A 25279-nucleotide genomic window follows, 5' to 3' on the forward strand; every position below is an offset into this window, starting at 1 on the left:
CAGTCTATGAAACTGATATAGCTTTAAGGCAAAGGCCGATATTCACTTACATTAACCTACAATAGCTTTGCTGCTAGTGACGTGATTTGATTTGACTCATGTTCATAAACCCATGATTTTTTGTTTCCTAGGAAAGCACAAGTCGACCGCACATCATAGAGAGAGCTCGAGGGTCCCAAATCTCTAAGCACCCAGACAATTTAGGTAAGTTAACCTTTCCAAGTCTAAGGGGCACGCTGAAAGCCTTAGGGCAGCAAAGGAGTTACAGGAAAATATGTCAACTGTACAAACGATTATTAAAAAATCATATATGTATGCCTAGCAATATATTTTAATTTTAGTTTGGAAATAGTAAATGTCAGTAGATCCTACTTTAGATAACATTATATGTTCACTTTCCTGAGCCAACATCCTTATGTCAGTATAACTGGCTGCTGGTCACAGCAAATCATGTTGATTTAGTCTCCATTACAAGTGACATTTTATTATTCAATTACTTTTTAATGATGTATGACTTTATAACAGATAAAACTACATAAGGCTTTGTGATTGTGTAAAATGACTCTAAGGGAGGCTTGGTGTTAGACTCACATTGGCCAGAGCAGTAAGAACTGGTTTTGGTGTACATTGGTATCAATTGATCAATATACTATACGTTTACTGTTCAGTTTAGATGTTGTTTCCAAATATCTGTTATGCTATACTCTTCCCATGCCAGTTATATTAGAGATCTGTGATTTTCCCTGATTGTACAAGAACTTGATAACATCATAACTGATGTTGTCTCACTTGTAAGTTTTATTCAGAGAGCCAGTACAGAAGTTGTGACACAGTTTTCTTGCTCTTCGTGAACTATACTACTTGATTTACATATGTTGTCAACTCCTGCTAAACAGGAGCTTATGGGATATGCAGAGCCCTCCCATTCAAATCAATGAGACAGCCAGGATTGGAACACAAATTATGATCACTTTCGAGTTGCTGCAGATTTGCAGCAGCCAGGGGTCATTTACTTTGAACATATTATATATTTATTTATTTATATTTATTTTTCATGCATTTTCCCTCAGCTGCATTAAGTAAGGGGCAATTTTAAACCTCAGAGAATAATTCTATAAACCCTTCCATCCAACACAACGTATATACATGGAATAACTTTATTTTGCATTGAATAGAATTGCAAATGTAGTCAATAATTTCCCACTTGCCTAAACCATTTTGCTTTATATGCAGCTTCCTCAAGTCCAAATCAGCATAAGTCAATATGCAAAATAAAAGGACAGGAAATGTAGCATAGTATGTTACTTTAATAAGTGAGGCAGTTTTTTGTAGCCTCTTATCAGCTATAAATGTTTGCGCCTGTGCGGTACAATCCCCGCCTGTAGATATGCTTTTAATCTTGGTCTGACAGAGCCTTGGACTGATATTCAGTATAGGATGTGTGTGGATCTATTCCTAATTGAGGCATATAGTAGTCCTTGCTTGCAAGCGCAGTAGTAACAAATCACCAAAGAGAGTGATATATAAAAGAAATAGAACAAAATATAGTGCTCTCTCATGAAAGGTAATAAAAGTAATAAAAGAAGAGGTACTCACAAGAGGAGAGCAAAAATGTGTTCCTTATGGCTTTGGTGATGTGTTCCCCACCAAGAAATTCAAAGTGAGAGTCCTCTTTGTTAAATCTTCTAAGAACAGCTAGGAACGTCCAAGGTAAGTATATAATATACTACTTTTATTAGGAATAAAATCATACAAAGGAAAATACACTGACGCGTTTCGCCAGACAATAGGCTTTATCGAAGTGTCACTTTGATAAAGTCTATTGTCTGTCAAAATGCATCAGACATCAGAGAAGGCTGCCTAATTGCTGGTGAGATTCTTTGCTACAGTTGTAGTTCACATCTACAGGGACACAGTGACAGGAGGACCCTATGGATCAGCACCTACATAATGAGTTTAAGATTATATTATAGAATACATGGCTACATTAAGTAGGAATTGTGATGGATGGCCTGATCCCCCTTTTTTTTCTGAACAAGCGGAAAACTCACTGCACCATTTTGTGACTGTTTGCAATGCATATAGACATCTATGTGTTGTGTGTACCTGTATTATATACGGAGCAGTGTATTCAAGAAAGGGGGAGGGACAGCTGCTCTCTATGCAGTCATAAAGTATCGTAAAGTGTGAAATGCATTGTGTCGATTGATCAAGTTAGATTCTCTACTGTGAGTGACCACCTGCTGTGGGAGTCAACAAGTCTACATGCTATCTACTACAGCAAAGGGCTGTGGTAATATACAGTAATCAGAGATTGCTCTGCAGGGACAGTGGGTCCATATATATACCTGGCCAATCAAGATAACCTTTTGTTGTCAGGGTGGACTTGCACAGGTGGGGGAAGAACTAGTGTAATTAATCAGTTTGCAGTTCTATTTGCCCAGTTCTGTATTCCCATTTGTGAAAATGTTTGTGCAATGTTTTTTTTACTGTATACTGTCATCTATGTAAGATAGCTGGTTTCGACAATAAACTGTCTAGGTTCTTTTGAGTTACCAAGAAGAAGCTTGTTTTGTCTCTTCCTTGAGGTCTCACAGGATATTGGTATTCATTGCCCTTTATAGAATAATTACTAATAAGAGTATGGCCAGAGGACTAGATAGATAGAATATCATGTAGTAACCAGATACCAGAGTGCAGTATAACCTGCATTCAGGGCCGGCCTTAGGCCTTTGGGCGCCCTGTGCGAGAAATCTTCACACTGCCCCCCTTCCCGTCCCCCCCTCCCCCACTCCTTCCCCCCCCTCCTTCCCCCTTCCCACGCACCCTGTCACACACACACACAGGCAGACAGCCATACACACGCGCACACACAGACATAGAATGTGACGGCAGATAAGAACCATTCGGCCCATCTAGTCTGCCCAGTCACACACACACACACAGGCAGACAGCCACACACACATACAGTCACACACACACAGCCACACACACACACACAGGCAGACAGTCACACACACACACAAGCAGACAGACACACACACACACGCAGACAGTCACACACACAGAGACAGTCACACACACAGAGACAGTCACACACACAAAGACAGTCACACAAACAGGCAGACAGTCACACACACAGGCAGACAGTCACACACACACACACACACACACTCACACACAAACACACCGACAGTCACACACACACACCGACAGTCACACACACACACCGACAGTCACACACACACACAGGCAGACAGTCACACACACAGGCAGACAGTCACACACACACACACACACAGTCACACACACAGGCAGACAGTCACACAGGCAGACAGTCACACACACACACAGACAGTCACACACACAGGCAGACAGTCACACACAGGCAGACAGTCACACACACACACACACACACACAGACAGTCACACACAAACACACACACACACAGTCACACACAAACACAGACACACACCGACAGTCACCCACACACACACACACAGGCAGACAGTCACACACACAGGCAGACAGTCACACACACACACACAGACAGTCACACACACACACAGGCAGGCAGTCACACACACACAGGCAGACAGTCACACACACACACACAGGCAGACAGTCACACACAGGCAGACAGTCACACACACACACACACAGACAGTCACACACACACAAACACACAAGCAGACAATCACATAGTTACCTCTGTTCCTTGTGGAGGCAGACAGGCAGTGCAGCTCCTGGATTCTGGTTGTTGGGGGAAGTAGGGACTCCTTCCTGCTTCCCCTGCAGCAGTTAGACGGCATTTTAGCTCCGCCCCGCCGCACGCTAAACCCCGCCCCCGCCGCATGCTAAGCCCCGCCCCTGCCGCAATTTATTTTATTTTTTTTCCCGGCCATGTGTGAGCTGTGCGGCCGCCGGGCGCCCCCTGCTCCATGGCGCCCTGTGCGGCCGCACAGCTCGCACACCCCTAAGGCCGGCCCTGCCTGCATTGTCAGTGCATACGCTACCAAAAATGAGTCGTAGCATTTAGTGGAGCAGTTTAGTGGTGCAGATTATGTAAAAAGAAACCCACGGACGATAGTGTGCCTGAACTGTTTGGTAACAGAGATGCCACAGTGTAACGTCATAAGAATGGATACCTAAAATACTTGATATACGGGATAAAAATAGAAAGATGTTTTTAGCATCATAATTTGCACAAAAAAGATTCAAAGACATAAAACTTAACTAAAAAACTTTCCATACATCTTTATTTGGATGTAATATGAAAGACTTAGAAATATATCTTTTAGCAACATACATTTATATTTAAAGGCACACTATAGTCACCCAGACTACTTCAGCTCAATGAAGTGGTCTGAGTGCCAGGTCCCCACAGGTTTTAACCCTTCAGATGTAAACATAGCAGTTTCAGAGAAACTGCTATGTTTACATTGCAGGATTAATCCAACCTCTAGTGGCTGTCTTCCTGACAGCCACTAGAGGCGCTTCTGCGACGCCGGATGCGAAATTCGCATCCAGCATCCAGAACGTCCACAGGAAAGCATTGAGAAATGCTTTCCTATTGACTGTTTGAATGCGCGCGCGGCTCTTGCCGCGCATGCGCATTCCGCTCCGCTTGGGAGCTGACGTCTGCAGGGGAGGAGAGGTCACCAGCGCCGAAGGAGCCCGGAGCTGGATAAAGGTAAGTGGCTGAAGGGGTTTTAACCCCTTCAGCTCCAAGGGAGGGGGACCATGAGGGTGGGAGGGTCCTAAAGATGCTATAGTGTCAGGAAAACAAGTTTGTTTTCCTGACACTATAGTGATCCTTTAACTTCCTTTTCAACTTTTGACCATGGTTAACCTTAATCAGTATATGTATATTCCACAAACTACAAAATAAGAAGTACTGCAGCATTACCTCCAGCAAATCAATGGGAATTTCCCTTGTATTGTTGGGGATTTCCTTTGTGTAGACCTTACATTACAGTCAAATGGACAGCATCAAAGTGCAACTTTAGAATCCCCTCAACTCAACATGTTTCACCCACCTCTTTGGAATGGTATTTTCTAACTAATGAATGGTAGTTTATAACACTGTCTTACATCGTCTTTTCCCTTCCCCCTCTTTTCTGATTGGCCATAGCCCTTCACTGTTAGGCTGGTCCTCTCTAGAGGACGGAACCAATTGTTATAATTACAAAGAGAAAATATAGACACATGCATGCATATAGTTTGTTATCAATTTAATAAGATAAAACAGATATTTGTGTAACGGATTGACGGGCACGCTGACTGGGTACCTCCGTTGAAGGATGCTCCAAGCATTTCCTGAGGACTTCAAGCACTGCAGCAGACACCATAACCACCGTAGACTCCTCCAGAGAGCAAAACAGGAACCAGCGCTTACAAGAACTTAGCAGTGATTTAGCAAGGGAATATGTCAAGCATAGCAATCCCTTGTAGCAGATTCCCCCAATAAGAGACGGCACTCCAAATTGAGGGTAAAGTAGATCTCATGTTTAATGGCAGGTACTCTGCTTTTATGCAGTGCTCCACTGCAAGGGAGCCGCCCACAGGCAATTAGGCATTAACCAATCAGATATCGGTTACATCCCACATATTCCCTCCCCTCTGCTTGGGAGATAATTGAGTTTCTTACTGTATCTACTCAATTATCTCCAAGCTAAAAACTTATACTTTTTATACCTTTTTATAACTTTAAAACTATACATTCAATCTTCATAAAACCCCCATATTAATAATCAGCATACTTTACTTACACACATATCCAAAATTCAGCCAATTCCATCCAGGGGTTAAATAGTTAGCTGAAAGTCCTCTATGACCGTCCGCAAGCACTTTTTCATGCCCAAAACAGTTCCATGGATTTGGGCTGTGTGGTCGGTCTATTTTACAACGGGAAAATGACTAAGTCCCATTCGAACGAGCGTTCGAATCTTCGAACGGGACTTAGTCTCCAGCCGCGGTGTCGAAGTCGGTACGGGTCAGCGGTGTTTGTGCAATTGGGTAGCCAGAAACAGTTCCATAGATTTGGCTGCACACACCGATGACCGCGTTCGAATAAGTTAAAATGGCCGCCGCCACGTGTTCGTTTGTCGAATGGCGGCCACTTCGACAACTTCGGCACTTCGACTGCCTCCGAAGTGCCAGTTTAAAAGTGGTAACACAGCTCCCAAGTATTTAAAGGGCCAGGAACAGCATAGAAACATCCATTGTGCCCAAATATACTTCTTAAAGGGTTAATACACCCCAGGGCCATAGTCGCAGGGCAGGAGGCTAGCAACCAGGCTTCTCCAGTTCACAGTGGCGAGGTTGGTTCCGCCACAATTTGTTTCTGCCGATTAAAACTACTTAATAAATAACACATTATATATGTTAAATTTGCTGGTAGTATCCTGTTAAGGCAGAGGAGGGAAGTAATACTGACTGTATGTCTTAAATCATTACTATTTTTGAAACTTACCTTTTCTCTTATCTTAAGGACTTAATAAACAGTCCTTTTTTCTATTAAATTATAGCATTTTTTTTTATATAAGAATGACTGTGTTTATAATTTTTGAAGTGGGCAGCTTGGGAATACCCTCTGTTACTGTTTAATAATAGCCCTTTATTCCATAAAACTCTGAGATGGTAGTAAAGGAGTGGGATCATTGTACAGTTTTCATGCACTATATTGGCCTCACACGTCATTGCATGTAATGTGATAATTAGAGCATACCTGGTTTACAAATTGTTCCCTGAGGCCTCAGCCACAATTTATGGCCATAGTGTTTTTATCATGAATTTTTGATAATAGGTGTGTCCTAGGGAATAGTATCACTTTTTATTAGTCATATATACAGGTAGACCATGGAAGGGTTGGTTTTAGCTGTTAAGGGTAGGCTATCCGTGCCTGCAACTTATTTATCTTTGTTGGTGTACAGTCCACTAGTTAGCTAGACAGATCTAACAGGCCAAACAGGAAATAGCTCCAACCAATTGCATCCAATTTTGCTGCTGGGTTTTTGTGTCAGGCCAAGACAATGCTGGCAGGCATTTCCAATAAGGCACAGCTTAGCCATGGCAGTGTATGGAATTAAAGTGCATCTGGATATTATTTGTCTAAAGCTTCAACAATTTTTCATTAAATCTCCAGATTTTTGGACTTAAATCAAAGGATTTTTTATATATGTGCAAAATAGCAGTAATGTTTTGGTATTTTTTTTTTTAATGAAAAGTAATTGTGAAATTAGTCCGTTGATATTATAGAAATCACTCTTTTGAAATATGTCTTCCTGTTAAAGGGACACTCCAAACTCCATAATCACTACAGATTATTGTTATGGTTACTCTCCCAGCAACCTACCTATTAAATCCTTCAAATTTATTTTATTTTATTTACTTCTTAATCTCCTGTCCCCAGAGTCCATCCTCTATATACTGACATCATATGTGGAAATCTATCTTCTCTACTAAGCTGTCCATGTTTATAAACCACCTGCTACCTGCTCAAACTGTTTATGGCAATCCCTATGAACCAGCCAATCCTGCGCTTTGAGTGAGCACATGCACACAGCAGTTTTTAGAGTGGCTTGCATTTCAACATATGCATTTTGATTAATGTTGCACCTGACTGAGAAGCAAATACCGCCATGAACATGATACTTATGTAATATCTAACTCTATTAGACCATAATAGGTATATAATGTCCTCTTATTGATAATATTTTCTTTCACTTTTTAATATTGGCAGATGATGACGAAAGGGATATAGGACAGCAAACATCTCAAGCACAATGGCTAAGAAGAAGACGGAAAAGAGCACTAAATGTTAGTAAAAAGTACACAAAAAATAAACTTTTTAAAATAAATTAAGAAATAGTTTTCTTTATTCCATAATATAAGTGCTTGTTTTATGTGTTTACAATATACTACTTGCAAGTTGCAATAGTAAATTTGGCTTGTCCTTTATAATGTAGTGGTTCTTGTGTAAAAATGCTGTACCCAAAGACAAAAACCTTTAAGAGTCTTAAGGAGGAAAATGTATTTTCTTGAACAATGTAAAATACTAGGTTTCATGAGAAGAAACAATGTTTGCATCTTGATAAATACATACCTTTAATGGTTGTTAGACAGCAAGCCACTAGTGGCCCTTCCTCCTTAAACCTGTTGGTTTTTGAAGGTCTTCGGGTCTGGCGTTATCATGAATAGCATGATGATGCCAAAAGCAGGTAATGTTTCTATATATAATATATATTTTTCAATATATATATGTATTGGATTTAATTCAATAGATTGGTAGATTGTAGCGTTTGTTGTTCATGCGTTCATGCATTATGTTTCTCTATGAAGAATCTAAATGGACCAGAGATCATGAGGATTAATTATCTGACTCTGGTTTGATCTGGATTACAAGTACGTTTAATGGCTTTTTTTTTTTCCAAAATACAAGTCTAATTTAAATTTAATTATATTTATTTTTATCCTGTAAGTTTTACCATTATATAATTAGTTATTCTATATATGATCCTTATTATTGCTCTCATTGTTTAATTTTCAAAATCACAAAGAACTATTTACACACAACTTTCTAATTAGAGAAAAATGCAGGTCCTAAATTTCTCATTAAAACCATCATAACCTATGGTGGTACTTCTTTCCACTCCAAAATGCTATTCATTTCCTTTATACCAACACCATCATCACAGCACAAACATTGACATCTTACCTGTGGTTATTATAGTGCCAGTATTTTAATAACAATCCATACTCCACAGGATTAACTAAACTAAACAGTACCAGCAGAAAAAAATGGTTTCTACCTACTCCTTTGAAAATCTATGAAGGGTAGGGGCACTACTGCATCCAGGCCAGACTTGGAGCATTCCTGTACCTGGTGTATGGGTGATCTACAGGTAGTAATGGACATCCCCTGTCCTTAATTATGAGGGCTAGGGAGCTTTGAGAACCCTACCCAACATCACAATGGGGTGAAAAAACTGACTACAGGGCTTTTGCCTGAACACTAGCATTGATAAATGGTAATGATTACCCTCCTTTGCCCATTAGATATAGTAATTGGGAGCTGACTGTGACCCTTTCTGGTTCTTATTGGGGTCTTATTGGGGTAATGAGGACCTAGAGTCCCTTTAGCAAAGCCATTTCTTGGAAGTGAGTATATGGCTACACATAGTAACGCAATTTGCTTGCATTTGTCAGACTTTTTTTGAGGGGTGGGGGGATGTTTGCGACCATACTAGGCTACTTCTGTCACAAGCATGGATTTTGAGGCATCCATCTCACCATAACTATCTGCCTTATGGTGGATTCTACACCTACTATTAAAGGGACACTCTCAGCTCCAAAACATCTACATCTTTATGTAGTCATTTTGGCCCACAGAAAAGTTTCCCCTTTTCTCGGACAATGTACCACATTGCCATTTCTGTGAAGGTAATCTTTACAACTGGCTGAAAAGATGCATCTAGTGACTTTTAGACAAACATCCATTAGAGGTAATTGCTCTCTAAAACCTTCAGTTTCTGGAGATCTTTGTGTTCTGATGCCAAACATGGTTAATGCTTCTCATGGAGAAGCACTGGATTCAATGCTTCCTTTTGAGAAGCATTGGATTGGTGGATCATGGTGATTGCTGCCCATTAGCAAACTTTAAACTCACAGTAGAGCTAATCTTGTCCACTTGATTTGATCAAGGATGGATTAGATATCACTAGAAATGTTAAATCAATCAGGTCCTGTGAACAAAGCGAGAGTCCATGAGAATCAAAGAAAACGTGATTCAAGAAAATATGTGATGCATATGTGTTTCGGTGCATGTTCATTGTGTAATTAGATTTATGTTTATATACCTCATTTCCAATAGTACAGCTTCGATTTGGCAGCTTTATTGGATCAAAAAGAATTAAGACAACGTTTCGGCCTCACTATGAGATCTGTGTCAAATCAAGTGAGGACTTAACAAAGGTCTCCTAGTGCAAACCAACATGTCTTCATTTCTTTTAATTCAATAAAGCTTCTAAATCGGAGCTGATGTGTACCCAGGTTATTTTGAACTATTGGAAATTACACAGGAGAGCTTGCCATCTCCTTGTCTGTGTTGCACCAACTATGACTTCTGGCTGAGTGTGGTCTCTGCATACTTCTTGTTTACTTGAAGGATTAGCCAGAAAGGGAAAAATCCATGCATGTCATATGCAGTTAAGCATTATTTTACAATATGCACTGAGCATATTTACAAACACACCTGTCGGGGAATATGAAATATGAATGTAAACTAATGCACAAATGCTTTCCTCCTCCCACCCCCCCACCCCCCATTATTTGTAATAAATATACAAGTACAGGTAGAAATTGCTTTTTAAAATATATTTTTAAAAATATATTTCAATTTAAAAAAAAAAGAGGGTTTATTTTGTTGTCTTGAGACTGACATCTTGTGGTGAAATAAAGTTATTTGAATTGGTGGACTTTTCTTTTGTAAACAAAATATGACTCTCACCTCTTTTTTATCAACAATGTTCATCTACAAGATCATCCCAAAAACTGTGGAGGATAGTTAGAGTTTAGATCACAGAACACTTTGACTTACAGGACATATGATACACTCTAAGCAATACGGGTTCATATTGCTATCAAATTATTGTTCTTGCTAACATTGTGATTGATGGTCTAAGGTGGCTTTTAAAATCATCCCTCATCATGCCCCAGATCCAGATTTTATCATATGCCTTAATTTTGAACAACAGAGGGTATATAATGAATGGATTAGGGAAACACGTATCTAGTACAACTTTATTATTATTTTATGAATACCTTAAAATGCTGATTACTGTACCATGCAGTGTGGTCCACATGGCATCACTTCTCAATTAGCTTCCTCTGACACACTAGTCCGAGGGCTCAACTATGAGTTAATGAGGTTATTGCAACACCTGAGATCAGCGTGACACACAGTCTAATCCTAGGAGAGCACACCAGATATCTAGGATGTAAACACTTAAGTAATACAACACATTATAAGCATTCCGTTATGTCAAGAACATTTAAGTTTGTTTTCAACTTCCTGAGAGATCTTGTATACAATTTTCTGTTTCTCTCTTACTTGCTAGTACCCTGCAGCTTGAGAAGTTCAACCCAGCATCCCTCTTCTAATTAAGTTTTTCTAGCTGGTCTCTGTGATCTTTCTGTGGTTCCCTACCAGGGTCCCTGTGGTTGTTTCCTGCTTCTAGTGTGCCTTCATCCAGTGGTGCAGTCCATTAGAAGTCATATGCTAACATGCATGGCAAAAAATGTCAGGGGGATTTATTTAAAACTAGGCCTGAATGAATCTGTTGGTATACTGAGTCTCATTATATCTTAATTATGTTTTCACAGCAGGCCCACCGCGGAATATTTGAGGAGATGAAATATATCGAGCTTATGATTGTAAATGACCATCAAATGGTGAGCAGCTTCTCTTAATTGTTGTGCTTGCTAGTAATTGTGTCATATTTCTAACCTGGTTTTCATGTGTATTTGCAATATCATACCTTATTTCCATGAAAGTAAATCCTGTTGGGTTTTAATGACATAGTAGCATGACAACTTGTAATTACAGTATAAAGTTATTTTTTATTTTACAAAAAGTACAGATTTCAAAAGAAATTGATGCTTCTATGAATTAGCTTTGTTACAACCCACTGCCAATCAGACAACAGATCCTGTTACTTCCTGGTTGTTTAATTCAGTGAAGCAAAAACTGAAAAATCTGTAATAGCTCAGAGTACCTGGCTTGCAAACACTTCTTATTTAGCTGCACTGGAAATTCTGTGATTCGACAGCCACAGAAAGTCTGAGCTGAGTTAGAAGGGAAGGGCTTGCAAAGGTTACAGACAATGGATCTGCAGCTTTTCCAAGCTGTTTTTAGATATACCTCAAATGAAAACATGTATAATTAAATGCATGCATATATTGTTTAGGGTATATCTACTAAAGAATTTTTTATTTATTTATTCATTTTTATTTTAGCAGTAGATTATCTCTTTACTAAGCTAAAACTGTCCTGTGTAGATATAAGCTACAGCAGGTTATTTGTTTCTTTTTTTTATATTTCATAGAAGCCATAAGCCTACCAGAATGTGTTTTCTGTAAAAGAAAACTGGTTTAACGAAAGAATACACAATGCTGTTTCTAGAATATTTCCCAGTTACAAAGCCTGTAATATGAATGCCATGTGCCATACTTAGCTTGGTACTGCTGTTTTCTATTGATGAGCTATTTTGCCAAACTCATCTACATTTTTGCTAAAGACACAACAAGGAAACCCTCTAAACCCATTAGAGAATATACAGAAATAAAAAGGGGAAAAAAAGGGCTACGCAAATAGACAATATAAAAAATAAATAGATTTGGGGGCATGGCAAGCTGAGCACCTAACCAGACGTCTATCAACAGGGATCCGATGCAACCCCATAAACTGACTCAAGCAAAAAAAATATATCCAGTCTGAGACTAAACTTCTCCCAGCCCCCAGCAGATGACACAATGGGGCATAAGAATAGGAAGCAAAACCGCCCGGAAAACCTTTGCTTACTGGACATCAGACTCTCCTTCGAGTGGCCCATGCCACCAGCACTGCATAATATGGCGCCTTAGGCCCAGATCGACCCGGAAGCCTTGGAGGATTCTCACTAGGAGGAGGCATTACTTACCTCTCCTCGAGCCACTGGAGAGTATCAGTCCTCTGAGTCGGATGAAGACTCCACTCCGTCTACCAAAGGAGACATCAAGAGGCTCCTGACTAATCTGAGAGAGGTCTGGAAGGCCAACCTGCGGGAGGCCCAGGCCTAAATTTGCGTAATTCACCAAAAAGTCACAGCAGTGAAAGTGAGGGAGACAGCCAGAGACTGCCAGCTACAGGAAGCACAGAGCCAAATCAAAGGGCTCACCCAGCAGGTCAACCAACTGAGCCATGCAGTGGCTACACTGGAGGCCCACCATAGACGCCGGGACATCCGCCTCCGAGGTATCCCAGAGACTGTGGGAGGGGAGGCACTGCTGTCCTTCGTCCAGGGACTGATCACCTCCATAGGCATAAGGGAGTGCAATGATCCCCCGCAGATAACATCGGTGTTCCGGATGCACAAGTCTGCCACAGCGCCAGCCAAAGCTCTTAGGGATATCATCGCAATCACGAGAGACGTGGCAGTGAGAACCGCAATTCTGAATTGCTCCAGGATCTTGGAGACCATCACCTATGACAGCTGCAAGGTATCTATATATGGAGACCTGTCATTTTCTGTACTAATGGAGAGGAGGCAGCTAGCCCCCATCGCCAGGAGGCTGAGGGACCAGTCTGTCAAGTACAGATGGGGAATAGAGGGTACACTAATGGTCCCCCACGACGAGGAGACACTCACGCTGTCATCCACTAAAGACCTGCAGTGTTTTTGCAAAGACTGGGCCTGAAAACCACATTGCATACCCAAACCCAAGCTGGGGGAAAATCTAGAAGAAGAGAGGCTCTAGAGGGGACAACCCGCAACCACCTGCTGACTGACTCACCCAGGGCACCTGCTAACCGGCAGTGACTACTGCCGGGCAGCTAGGACTTGCAGTAAAACCCATGGCATTCCTACCTGTTGATAGCCATACTTGGCCTCTCATAAGCAAGACAGTGATGCAGTCTGGCACAATCTTTATTTCATGCTTTCACATAGGCATCTATATTTTGCTCTTCAAGCTCCAGTTCTTCAAATAATAATCTTTATGTTTAATTACTCTCACACGACGGCTAAGATGTATATTGTATATACAAACCTTAATAAAACACAAATAAAAAACAAAACAAAAATAGATTTTTGGAGCAAACAAGAAATTAGTCAATGTGAAAGTCCTCACATATAATAGTATCTTGATAGTAGATGTTTTAGTCTTTAGTACAGCAAGTACTATTCTCTGAGTAGGTCAGCCGTCTTTATTTTATTGTTGATGTATATAGAAAGACAAAAGCAGAAAGGGTGGAAATAGTGCAATACGTCAAATCTAGTTATGTAATAAAAAAATGTGACAGTATCACACTCACATTTTATAGACCCTTAAACAGCTCTAGCGTTTATAGCGTGTGGTGGTATAATCCCCACTTATAGGATATATTGGGGGTGTTCGTTTGGTTCACGATGACCGGAACACAGGGAGAAATAGATAAGGCAACAGATAGTGCTCTCAATAAAACAAGTGATGTATATGATAAAATTAGTTAAAATATACTCACAAATGTAGAGCAAACTAACTGCTCTATGATGACAGCGTTGGTGGTTTGATCCCCACCTAGGATTGCTTAGGAGAAGAGCTAAACGATGCCAGGAAGTATGAAAAGAGTATTAAAACTAAATAAAAAAAAGTAATTGGCACAGCACACAAGTGTAGTGACCACAATCCTTTAATAGTTAAAATACAAATTAGTAAAATTCATTAATGCGATTTCACCGGTATGGCTTTTTCCAATGGAGTAAAACATACACCTAGCTAGAGAGGGTTTATATAGGCATAAAACCACTTAAAATTGGCACCAAAAACACAGGATAAAATACATATGTATGTATTAAGAATAGTAAAATTGGCCCAAATATTTCAGTTGCTATTAAAAACAAGCATTAGAACAAATAGGAGTTAAGAAACAAAACAAAAAAATTATGGTTTTTTTTTTAAAGCCCAGATGCACAGCCTTATAGGGGCTTTAGTGTTAGGGAATGTGCATCCTTGCAGTGGGCGTCGGCAGTGTGACGACTCTTCCCGACCCCCCGGGGTAACGGTAACAAATGAGCACAGCATGTGAGCCCAAATAATGGCGTCAGCAAAGTAAGAACTAAGTAGAAACAAATATTGAAAAATAGCTAAACGGACATCTTAGTGGGGGAAAAAAGGCCAATTGGAGGGGAAGTGCATAGAAAAATATACACTATATAAAGAAAAATATATATAAAGACAAGAAAAGATATTAATAGATACACATATATAAATAAGACATATGAAAAAGGAATAGAAATGAAACAAAAATACACAGAAATATACATATATATATATATATATATATACGTAGAGCAAAAATGGGTAATAAAGTCTACATAAAAATATACTATCAAGAGCCTATTATTTGTGAGGACTATCAAATTGACTTATTTCCTGTTTGTTCAAAAAAATCTATTTATTTTTTAAATTGTCTATTGGCGCAGCCCTTTTTTAAAAAAAAATAATTTCTCTTTTTATTTAAAAAGACTCCATTACAAGGACTCTTTCATTCTCAAATTCACTTCCAGGTGTATAAATAGAAACTGTACATTGTGTGAAACTACCAGCAATGTATACATTTTAATACAGATTTACCTAAAGATCACTCCCACTTACTTTTTGAGTTGGATACTACAGTGGATATAAGTGTGCATTCATCTAAACCCATATCAGGGGTTTAACCCCTTAAGGACACATGACATGTCTGACATGTCATGATTCCCTTTAATTCCAGAAGTTTGGTCCTTAAGGGGTTAAAGGGACTCTCCAGTGCCTGGAAAACAAATCTGTTTCCCTGGCACTGCAGAATCCTGCAGAGCCCCTCCCTCCCACCCCCCAATCCCATATTGCTGAAGGGGATAAAACCCCTTCAGTGACTTACCCAGTGCCGATGCCCCTTGGCGCTGGGTCAGACTCCGCCCATGCTCCACCGACGTCAGCCGGCGGGGGAGACCTAATGTGTATGCCGTGTACGCATTAGACCTTCCCATAAGAAAACATTATTCAATGCTTTCCTATGGGGATTCCGGCGATGCTGGAGGTCTTCATGCATAGCGTGAGGACGTCCAGCGTCATTTAAAACACTTTTTGTGTTCTAAGAAGCCGGAAGTCCCTCTAGTGGCTGTCTGATATACAGCCACTAGAGGAGGACTTAGCCCTGAAAGGTAATTATTGCAGTTTATAAAAACTGCAATAATTATACTTGCAGGGTTAAGGGTGATGCAAGTTGGCACCCAGACCACTTCAATGGGCAGAAGTGGTCTGGGTACCTGGAGTGTCCCTTTAACATGGAACCAACACAGAAGCTGAAGAAAGTAAACTTAACAATAGACTTGTGCACAGCAAAAATCATTGGTTAGTTCGAATGAATGTGGACAAAAATAAATTACATTTAATCTGAAACACATTTTGTCCATTAGTTTATTCATTTCGGATGAAAATCATCTAATATTTTTAGTTTATTCGTTATGGAATGTAGTGACTGTGACCAAATGTTTGTTTAGTATAGAAAGTATATAAATCCCTAATGTGGTACCTATATGTGGAATTGCCACATTTAATGGAATTAAATTAGGGGGGAGCTTTGTTTAGTAGATACAGTATTTCTATATGTCGGTATCCCTAAAAATTGCAGTCCCACATAAAGATACTAAATAAGGGACCTATGTACTAAGTAGCTGAAAGATTAAAAATATGAAAAGGGCTTTGCTTTAATTTGATCTTTTAGCTGTTCAATACTAAAGTAGGTAATCCCAAATAAGGGTACCAATTTTAAAAGACAGTACTAATGAACAAATCGAAAGGAGATTTTAGTTTCGGGCAATTTGTACATTAGTTCATTCTTCCATTGTGCCATTTGAATTCGGACGAATGGACAAACAAAACGATTATTTGTACCTGTAAAATCCTAGTTTGGATATATTTGTGTACAATTATTCCTGTACAGATAAGTGAACACAATTGTCAAGGAGTGCACTTTAACATGGGTTTTACTATGCTTTATTGTGAAAATATAATCATGTACGCATGAGTTGAAAGACACATCATCAAGATACAAGATTAAGTTAGAAAGTCGCTGGGAGTTATAGTTTAAATGTCAGCTCTGTACTGAAAACGTTACAGCATTTGGTAGACTTGCCAGCAATTACCTTCATTCATGAAAATCATTATTGAAGGTAAACACTTAAGATAACTAAGCAAATGTAAGCACGAGAAAACCAAATGCATGTAACTATTTTTATATAAAGCTACACAGTGCCTGCATGTGTACTAGTGCCTGGTGTGTAATTTAACATATACATTTTTGCCACTAGGTGGCAGTCACACCTTGCAGTTTATGAATTACAACCCTATACAAGAGTCCACCAAGCTTAAAACAAATCTTTAACTTATTTTTCTCACTGGGCAATATAAAATCTAACAATCTTTATTATACCATTTCATTTATAATTAGAAGACGTGCTGAACAAATAACATTTTTATTCATATTGTAGTTTGTAACAGTAAAACAACAACCACTTCATGGGAGTGTCTGGTTTATGGGGCAACTGCTTATAAATATAAGTGAACACAACACAATATATATTTTATTAGTGCTCTGTTTAAAGTTATATAATGTCAACAGGTCATATGGAATTAGCTTTACTAGTGATCTCATACACACTAAACATTTATACAGTTAGTTATGTGTCTACCTAACATTTTTTTCCAGGGAAGTAACCAGGCTATAATGGGATCAGGCATGCAATAAACTGTGGGCTGCACACTCTCACTCTCATTTCTTACCTTCATGGTTAAATTGGTGGGAATGAGCAGGGTGATCTAGCAGGGGGAGAAGAGTGTATTTTCTTCTAGATGTCACCTAGAACCAATAGTGACTGGAGACATTTTATGATGGTGGGATGTCAAACTCCAGTCATGGGATTTAATTCCACCCCCTCAAGTGAACATATCATTGTCTAAACCTCTGTTCCCACCTATGATGAGCAGGTGGTGCTAACGGGAGGAGAACGGGATTTCCTACCTCTGATCCCCTACCCCAAGGCGGTTAAGATTAAATATTAACTTGCATAATATCATGCATTAATGATAACTTACCAATATGCATCCTCTTGGAGGCATTCAGTCACTATTGAGTTAAACATTAGTTTTCGGAATATTCCAAAACTTTGTATAGGATTTGGATGTGAAGGCACCAATTTTAAACTGAATTGCTGCAAATTCGCTCAGGACAACCAAATTCTGACCGTATTTATCTTTCGTAAATATGAGAATTGCCATTGTGGTTGGATTTTCACATGCAGTGAATATATTGTTTTTATGTGGATCCGTGCATAAGTAAATACACCTATTTATTTGTTTATGTGAATGTTCAATCCACAGATCTCAGTTAGTAATATTAATGTAGTTTGTCTAAGTTTCCATAGAAGCAATCTCAAAATGTTAGGATAACATACATGTATGGCACTAAAATATACATATATGTTGATAACAATATAATTGTAGAAAAATGAATAAATAAAATTAGAAAAATAAATGAAAATGCTGTGCATGGATTGAATTCATAAGCAGTACATATTCAGTTATCTACCTCTAGGCTATTTATAAATAGTGATTTAGCTAGAGATTGTAAGAATGGTATTTTGGCATGATGTCTGCCATTATTCACAGGGTGTCCTGCTCTGACGCCCCCTACTGGAGATTAAATGAGGTACTTCTGAATTCACCTCTAGGAGCAGACTAATCATGTCTGAGATACAACCTGTGCACATGGTCAGAGGCTGCCAGTAGCTTATTACATAGTTTATGCTTGGAATCATGCGTTTTCTTATAACCAATTAAATGAATTTGTTGCTTTTACCTATGCTTTTAACAGATTAGTTATCCATCACTTAACACCCTACTGATTTAATGAACTTTCCTTCTTTCAGTACAAGAAACATCGATCTTCTCATATGTACACCAACAACTTTGCCAAATCGGTAGTGAACCTTGTTGATTCTGTAAGTATTATTTATCGGTTTATTTATTTATTTATTTATTTCATTTTTTGGCGGGAGGGGGTTGTGGTTGTTTAAATGGACATTTGAGGTATTTCACTGTATATAGCATCTTGGATTTTTTTCATGATGCTCTAAGTATGGTTTAATAAAAAATGCAAAACTGAATTCACCCCTACTCTGTAGTGGTTATGTTGTTTGCTTAGAGTGCTGTTTAAGGGTTACTCTGAGCATTAAGACAATTACTGCCAGAAGTATCCCGACACAGTTCTCTGGTAAGGGAGCTCACCGTTTTGCCATGAGTTGCTTCTTACTTGTGTCCTGCCGGATACTTAGCCTCCTTTAATACCCGCTGAACCAAGCTGAAGCCGAATGTTGATTCTACTATTCATCCTTGGCTGAGAGCATCAGCAGCCAATGAATGAACCTCTTTGCAAAGAATATGCACAGAAATAACATTAGCCAGTCCAGAACGCTCATTCCAACAGCAACATTGTACTTGCACCATCACCACTTCAAAACACTAAACTGGTTATCGTGCTTGGAGTAATCATTTCAGCTTAGTAAAATAATTTGTAAATATTCTAGAGGATTGTTTGAAATAGATGAAAGATGCAATGAACAGTAAAACAAATAAGAGTCATGCGCATCCATTATACGTGTGTCCACCCAGGTGCTACCGCAGTTTATTTGAGGACAAAATCCGAACGGCAAACATTTCAATGCTTGAGCTCTTTCTCAATGAGGACATTAACATTGAGAAAGGGCTGCTGCCCAAAATGTTTGCTGTTTGGATTTTGTCCTCAAATAAACTGCGGTAGCACCTGGGTGTGCACACGTATACTCGATGCGCAGGACTCTTATTTGTTTTACTGTTCATTGTAATACACTGTTGGGACTACAATGTGGAGCTTCTGCAGCACAGGTCTAATTTCTTTTTTGTCAGACAGTTAATTTTGTAGGCATAGTGTTTGCCTCTACCTCACCCCATACACAAGATGAAAGATGCATTTGTAATTCACAGAAGAGTCATCCCATTTTCTATAAGTCTCCATAAACCTATCACAACAGACTGAAAGCTTTAGCGTGCATTTTTAAATAATATATTGGCAAATAAAATATGAATTGGACACCTGGCAGGAAATGAAATTCTTAATTGGTCGACTTATATGAGAAACACTCCATGTTAGTAGAACTCAAAATAAAAGTACTCTTATAGACGTCTCTGTTACTTAGGTAATATAAAACACATACTATTTAAATAAATGATGTGAGGAACAAATGTGTGTTTTCAAGAGGTCAAACTGTATCAACATCCTTAAAGCTGTCAGTTCCTGTAATTATACAATTCATATAAGAGGGGTCCTTGTTCTTAATTTGTGAAGTTCTTCTAGTGTAATGATGATAGGAGGTCACAGGTTTATTTTCTGTCCTCGTCATAATTTAAAGCAATTTAAAATCACAGCTATTGGGAGCAATTTACATTATGCAAGGCCAACGATGAAAGGATGTAATGTATCAAGCCGCTCATCGAAGATGTCGACTGATCTTTTGATTAGATTTTTTTTTTTGGTCAATCAAGATTTACAAGGCCAGTTTTGTTTCTTTAACAATATGTTTTGAAATATTTTTTTAAAGTAGATTATATGTCGAAATCACATACGTATTCTCATCTAAAGCTCACGTTTTCATCTATTCAATTACTCTTATTTAGGTGTTTGCTTTCCTAGTTATTTTTTTTTTCCTTTTAGTTCACAGAAAACATATCATATAACTTTTATTTTTCATATATGCCATCAAAATATCCTATTCCATTTAGCGGAATCAGTTTGTCTGCTCTGATGTGTAATGCATAGTTTGCAGTTGTAACAGTTATGCAGATGTAACAGCAATTAACTATAAATATATATATATAAAATAATATAATTAAATATTATATTTTTATTCATTAACCACCAAATTATAGTGGTCTAAAACAAATTGCAAAATTTAGGCTACTATAACTCAGCTGTGCCTCTAAGTGTCTTGGAATATTCCCATATCAGCCAGATTTGTCAAAATTATTATTATTTTTTTTTTATTGTATATTTTTGGTGCAATTTGCATATTACCTACACAATTTATTTGACACATCATCATAAACAGGTATTGGCTCAGTACTTTACAACATGTCATTTTCAGGCATGACAATGATTTATTTTGCACATTTTTAATAAAGGTAGTTGGTTCGGTTATATCGAGGTGACCCACGTGTGGTGTAGCGGCCCTGCGTATCCGTGGTGTCTGCTAGGTTTTGGGCTCTTTGCAATGCAAGATTATGGCTGTGGTGTGGGTGCTGGCCATGGAGTGTAAGTTGAGCTTACACTTAACCCCCTTGCGCCCTAGCAGTCTCTACCCCGTTACCCCGAGGTGTTGGGGGGGTGGGGGTTGGTGTCATCGAATCCCCTATTGAGCCTCTTGTTTGCCAGGCAAGTGTCTCAGTGTCATAGAGCGGGCGAGGTGCTGTCACCTCTTCTCCTGAGTATTTAGGTACAGTGTAAGGGCAGGTAACATATAATACGATGAAAAATTATAAATACAATGCAGCATGAGCTGGTTGGGTACTGGGAACATCTCAGGTCATTGGTCTCTTGTCTCTTCTGGGCTCGAACATGGGTATGTCATCAACCGTCCGGACGTGTGTTGTGCCTAATCATTAAATTCATGAAGCACCAATATCAAAAAGAGCAATAATCAATTACCCTAAGGTTTTTAAAGATATTGGTGGGCACCAAAACCCTATTCAGGATGAGTGAATTGAGTGTTTGAGAAAGGGAAAAACACTGACACCAAGTACTTGTAAACAATCAATACAAACTTAATTGATTAACAGAGACGTAATCAATAAGTTATAACAGCTTAAGGAAACAGCTTAATATTCAGCTTAAAGAAACAGCTTATATACATCACCATAGAGAAGCTTGCTGCACTCGACTGAGAGAACTTCTGGCAGTCAGGCTTGACTTACTGGGAATCAGCAGAACCAGCAATACACGTCCGTATTACAGGTGGGTAGTACTCCAATGAGTGCCAAGTTTTCTCGTCTTTTATAAGTTTAGCAATGGGATAGAAAGCCTGTACTTTTCCATCAAATCTCCTTATCAGTGCAGCCCAGAAAAGCCCTTGCAAAAGCATTGGATGGTAACTGCAGCTGGTCAAGCTGTCCAGCCCCACCAACAAAGCCATGCCAGGTCTGTGCGGTTAGTTATCTCTTATGTAAAAAGCTAGCTCTGTTCTCATAATATTCTTGTGAAGCTATGCATGAGTCATTCTGGTGCTGTGTTTTGTGGTTATTAATATTTTCAGTACTTTGTACCTGGCGCCATCTTAACTATCTATAATAGTTTAATATGCTCAATAGTGATCAATTAATCATTCTTAATTAATATGGAATATTATTATCACAGCGTGAAAGCGAGATAGTCCCTGGGTGCTTTGTGTGGATAGGCCCAGTGCTGCCAGTAGAGCCAGAGCGTCAGACGATTCTGTGGCTTTGCACAATTTTCCCTCCTTTGTTACCCACATTGTGGAGTCGCCCATCGCTCGGTCAGGCTTTACGCTTGTAAAGTCTTTGTAAGGGTTTGCATGGATTTGTGTCATAACAGGGTGGCTCTGCTCAAGTCCTGGAACAAGGATATTGGACAGGCTTCGAAGTCGTATGGTGACTTTCCATTTAGTGCCGCTAACAGTCCCAGCTTGTCGGTTACTGCTTGGCATCTAAGTATGATGTTGCGTGGTGCTGTAACTGGAGCTCGTGGGGACTTGGCTATTCTGTACACCCCAGAAAAGGTTAAATACTCAGCTCGCTGGTAGGAGGGATGCCACTAACCTTCTTACAAAGTGCGCCAGTTCATCCGGTGGGAGGGATTCTAGGACCACTTTAATCTTAATATTTTTCCTCCAGCCCCTGTCATCCAGTATGTTCACTTGTCTGCTGGTTTCGGTCTGAGTCGCTTGTAGTTGTTGTACCTTTTCTCCTAGCTCTTTTAGGCCTTGTCTTAGATCAAGCACATCTTCTTCGGTGGCTTGGGTGCATGCTGTGATGGCCTGTACCTCAGTGGTAAGTGTAGCGGAGTAGTAGTACAATCCACGATATCTCCGCTGGTAGTCTTTAGTCAGCATACAAAATACAAGTAGCGTAAGAACAATCCCTTTTTCCCAAGAACTGGACGACACACAGTTTGGGAGTCAACTGAGCTTTTATTGTACCACAACCATTTATATACAAATCCCCATGCAAGGGGTTTCCGTAATGACATTCCAGGGGTTTTCCCCTGGTGGACCTGGTGGAAAACTTAACATGCAATAATATCTCCCATCATGCTTTTCTGTACTGGAGAGATAACTGCGTAAGAGTACACCTTTAATTACATTATCTCTCCATACAGAAAAGTATACAATTTAGCATAAAAATAAATAAATTAAAAAATATACCTCTGAACTACCGGACCACCAGGCAGCCCCCACTGGACCACCAGGGATTTAAGGTAATTTGTTTTAGTCACCCCCCCTCCTCATCACCCCCCTTCCCTCTCACAATCACCCCCCTCTCCTCATCACCCCCCCTCTCCTCATCACCCCCCTCCCTCTCACAATCACCCCCCCTCCTCATCACCACCCTCCCTCTCACAATCACCTCCCTCTCCTCATCTCGACTTTTTTTAATTTATTATCCGTGCCACATTTTTTATACACTGTGTGCAGAATTATTAGGCAAATGAGTATTTTGACCACATCATCCTCTTTATGCATGTTGTCTTACTCCAAGCTGTATAGGCTCGAAAGCCTACTACCAATTAAGCATATTAGGTAATGTGCATCTCTGTAATGAGAAGGGGTGTGGTCTAATGACATCAACACCCTATATCAGGTGTGCATAATTATTAGGCAACTTCCTTTCCTTTGGCAAAATGGGTCAAAAGAAGGACTTGACAGGCTCAGAAAAGTCAAAAATAGTGAGATATCTTGCAGAGGGATGCAGCACTCTTAAAATTGCAAAGCTTCTGAAGCGTGATCCATATTAGGTGATGTGCATCTCTGTAATGAGAAGGGGTGTGGTCTAATGACATCAACACCCTATATCAGGTGTGCATAATTATTAGGCAACTTCCTTTCCTTTGGCAAAATGGGTCAAAAGAAGGACTTGACAGGCTCAGAAAAGTCAAAAATAGTGAGATATCTTGCAGAGGGATGCAGCACTCTTAAAATTGCAAAGCTTCTGAAGCGTGATCATCGAACAATCAAGCGTTTCATTCAAAATAGTCAACAGGGTCGCAAGAAGCGTGTGGTGAAACCAAGGCGCAAAATAACTGCCCATGAACTGAGAAAAGTCAAGCGTGCAGCTGCCAAGATGCCACTTGCCACCAGTTTAGTCATATTCAGAGCTGCAACATCACTGGAGTGCCCGAAAGCACAAGGTGTGCAATACTCAGAGACATGGCCAAGGTAAGAAAGGCTGAAAGATGACCACCACTGAACAAGACACACAAGCTGAAACGTCAAGACTGGGCCAAGAAATATCTCAAGACTGATTTTTCTAAGGTTTTATGGACTGATGAAATGAGAGTGAGTCTTGATGGGCCAGATGGATGGATTGGTAAAGGGCAGAGAGCTCCAGTCCGACTCAGACGCCAGCAAGGTGGAGGTGGAGTACTGGTTTGGGCTGGTATCATCAAAGATGAGCTTGTGGGGCCTTTTCGGGTTGAGGATGGAGTCAAGCTCAACTCCCAGTTTCTGGAAGACACCTTCTTCAAGCAGTGGTACAGGAAGAAGTCTGCATCCTTCAAGAAATACATGATTTTCATGCAGGACAATGCTCCATCACACGCGTCCAAGTACTCCACAGCGTGGCTGGCAAGAAAGGGTATAAAAGAAGAAAATCTAATGACATGGCCTCCTTGTTCACCTGATCTGAACCCCATTGAGAACCTGTGGTCCATCATCAAATGTGAGATTTACAAGGAGGGAAAACAGTACACCTCTCTGAACAGTGTCTGGGAGGCTGTGGTTGCTGCTGCACGCAATGTTGATGGTGAACAGGTCAAAACACTGACAGAATCCATGGATGGCAGGCTTTTGAGTGTCCTTGCAAAGAAAGGTGGCTATATTGGTCACTGATTTGTTTTTGTTATGTTTTTGAATGTCAGAAATGTATATTTGTGAATGTTGAGATGTTATATTGGTTTCACTGGTAAAAATAAATAATTGAAATGGGTATATATTTGTTTTTTGTTAAGTTGCCTAATAATTATGCACAGTAATAGTCACCTGCACACACAGATATCCCCCTAAAATAGCTATAACTAAAAACAAACTAAAAACTACTTCCAAAAATATTCAGCTTTGATATTAATGAGTTTTTTGGGTTCATTGAGAACATGGTTGTTGTTCAATAATAAAATGAATCCTCAAAAATACAACTTGCCTAATAATTCTGCACTCCCTGTAAAGGTTAGTACCA

The 25279-nt window shown here is 39.6% G+C and overlaps 1 protein-coding gene across 2 annotated transcripts in view; it reads left to right on the forward strand.

The window, feature by feature from the left end:
- The window catches only part of ADAM23 (ADAM metallopeptidase domain 23), a 221656-nt gene that overhangs the window by 135983 nt on the left and 60394 nt on the right, over positions 1-25279 (forward strand). For both annotated transcript variants that reach the window (XM_063430077.1, XM_063430075.1), the window contains exons 7-10: positions 132-204; positions 7746-7822; positions 11387-11455; positions 18712-18783. In XM_063430077.1, coding sequence (XP_063286147.1) covers positions 132-204; positions 7746-7822; positions 11387-11455; positions 18712-18783 — 291 coding nt within the window. The remainder of the gene's footprint in view (positions 1-131; positions 205-7745; positions 7823-11386; positions 11456-18711; positions 18784-25279) is intronic.

This window comes from Pelobates fuscus, chromosome 8 (assembly GCF_036172605.1).
Source record: "Pelobates fuscus isolate aPelFus1 chromosome 8, aPelFus1.pri, whole genome shotgun sequence".
In the NCBI taxonomy this organism is placed as follows: Eukaryota; Metazoa; Chordata; class Amphibia; order Anura; family Pelobatidae; genus Pelobates; species Pelobates fuscus.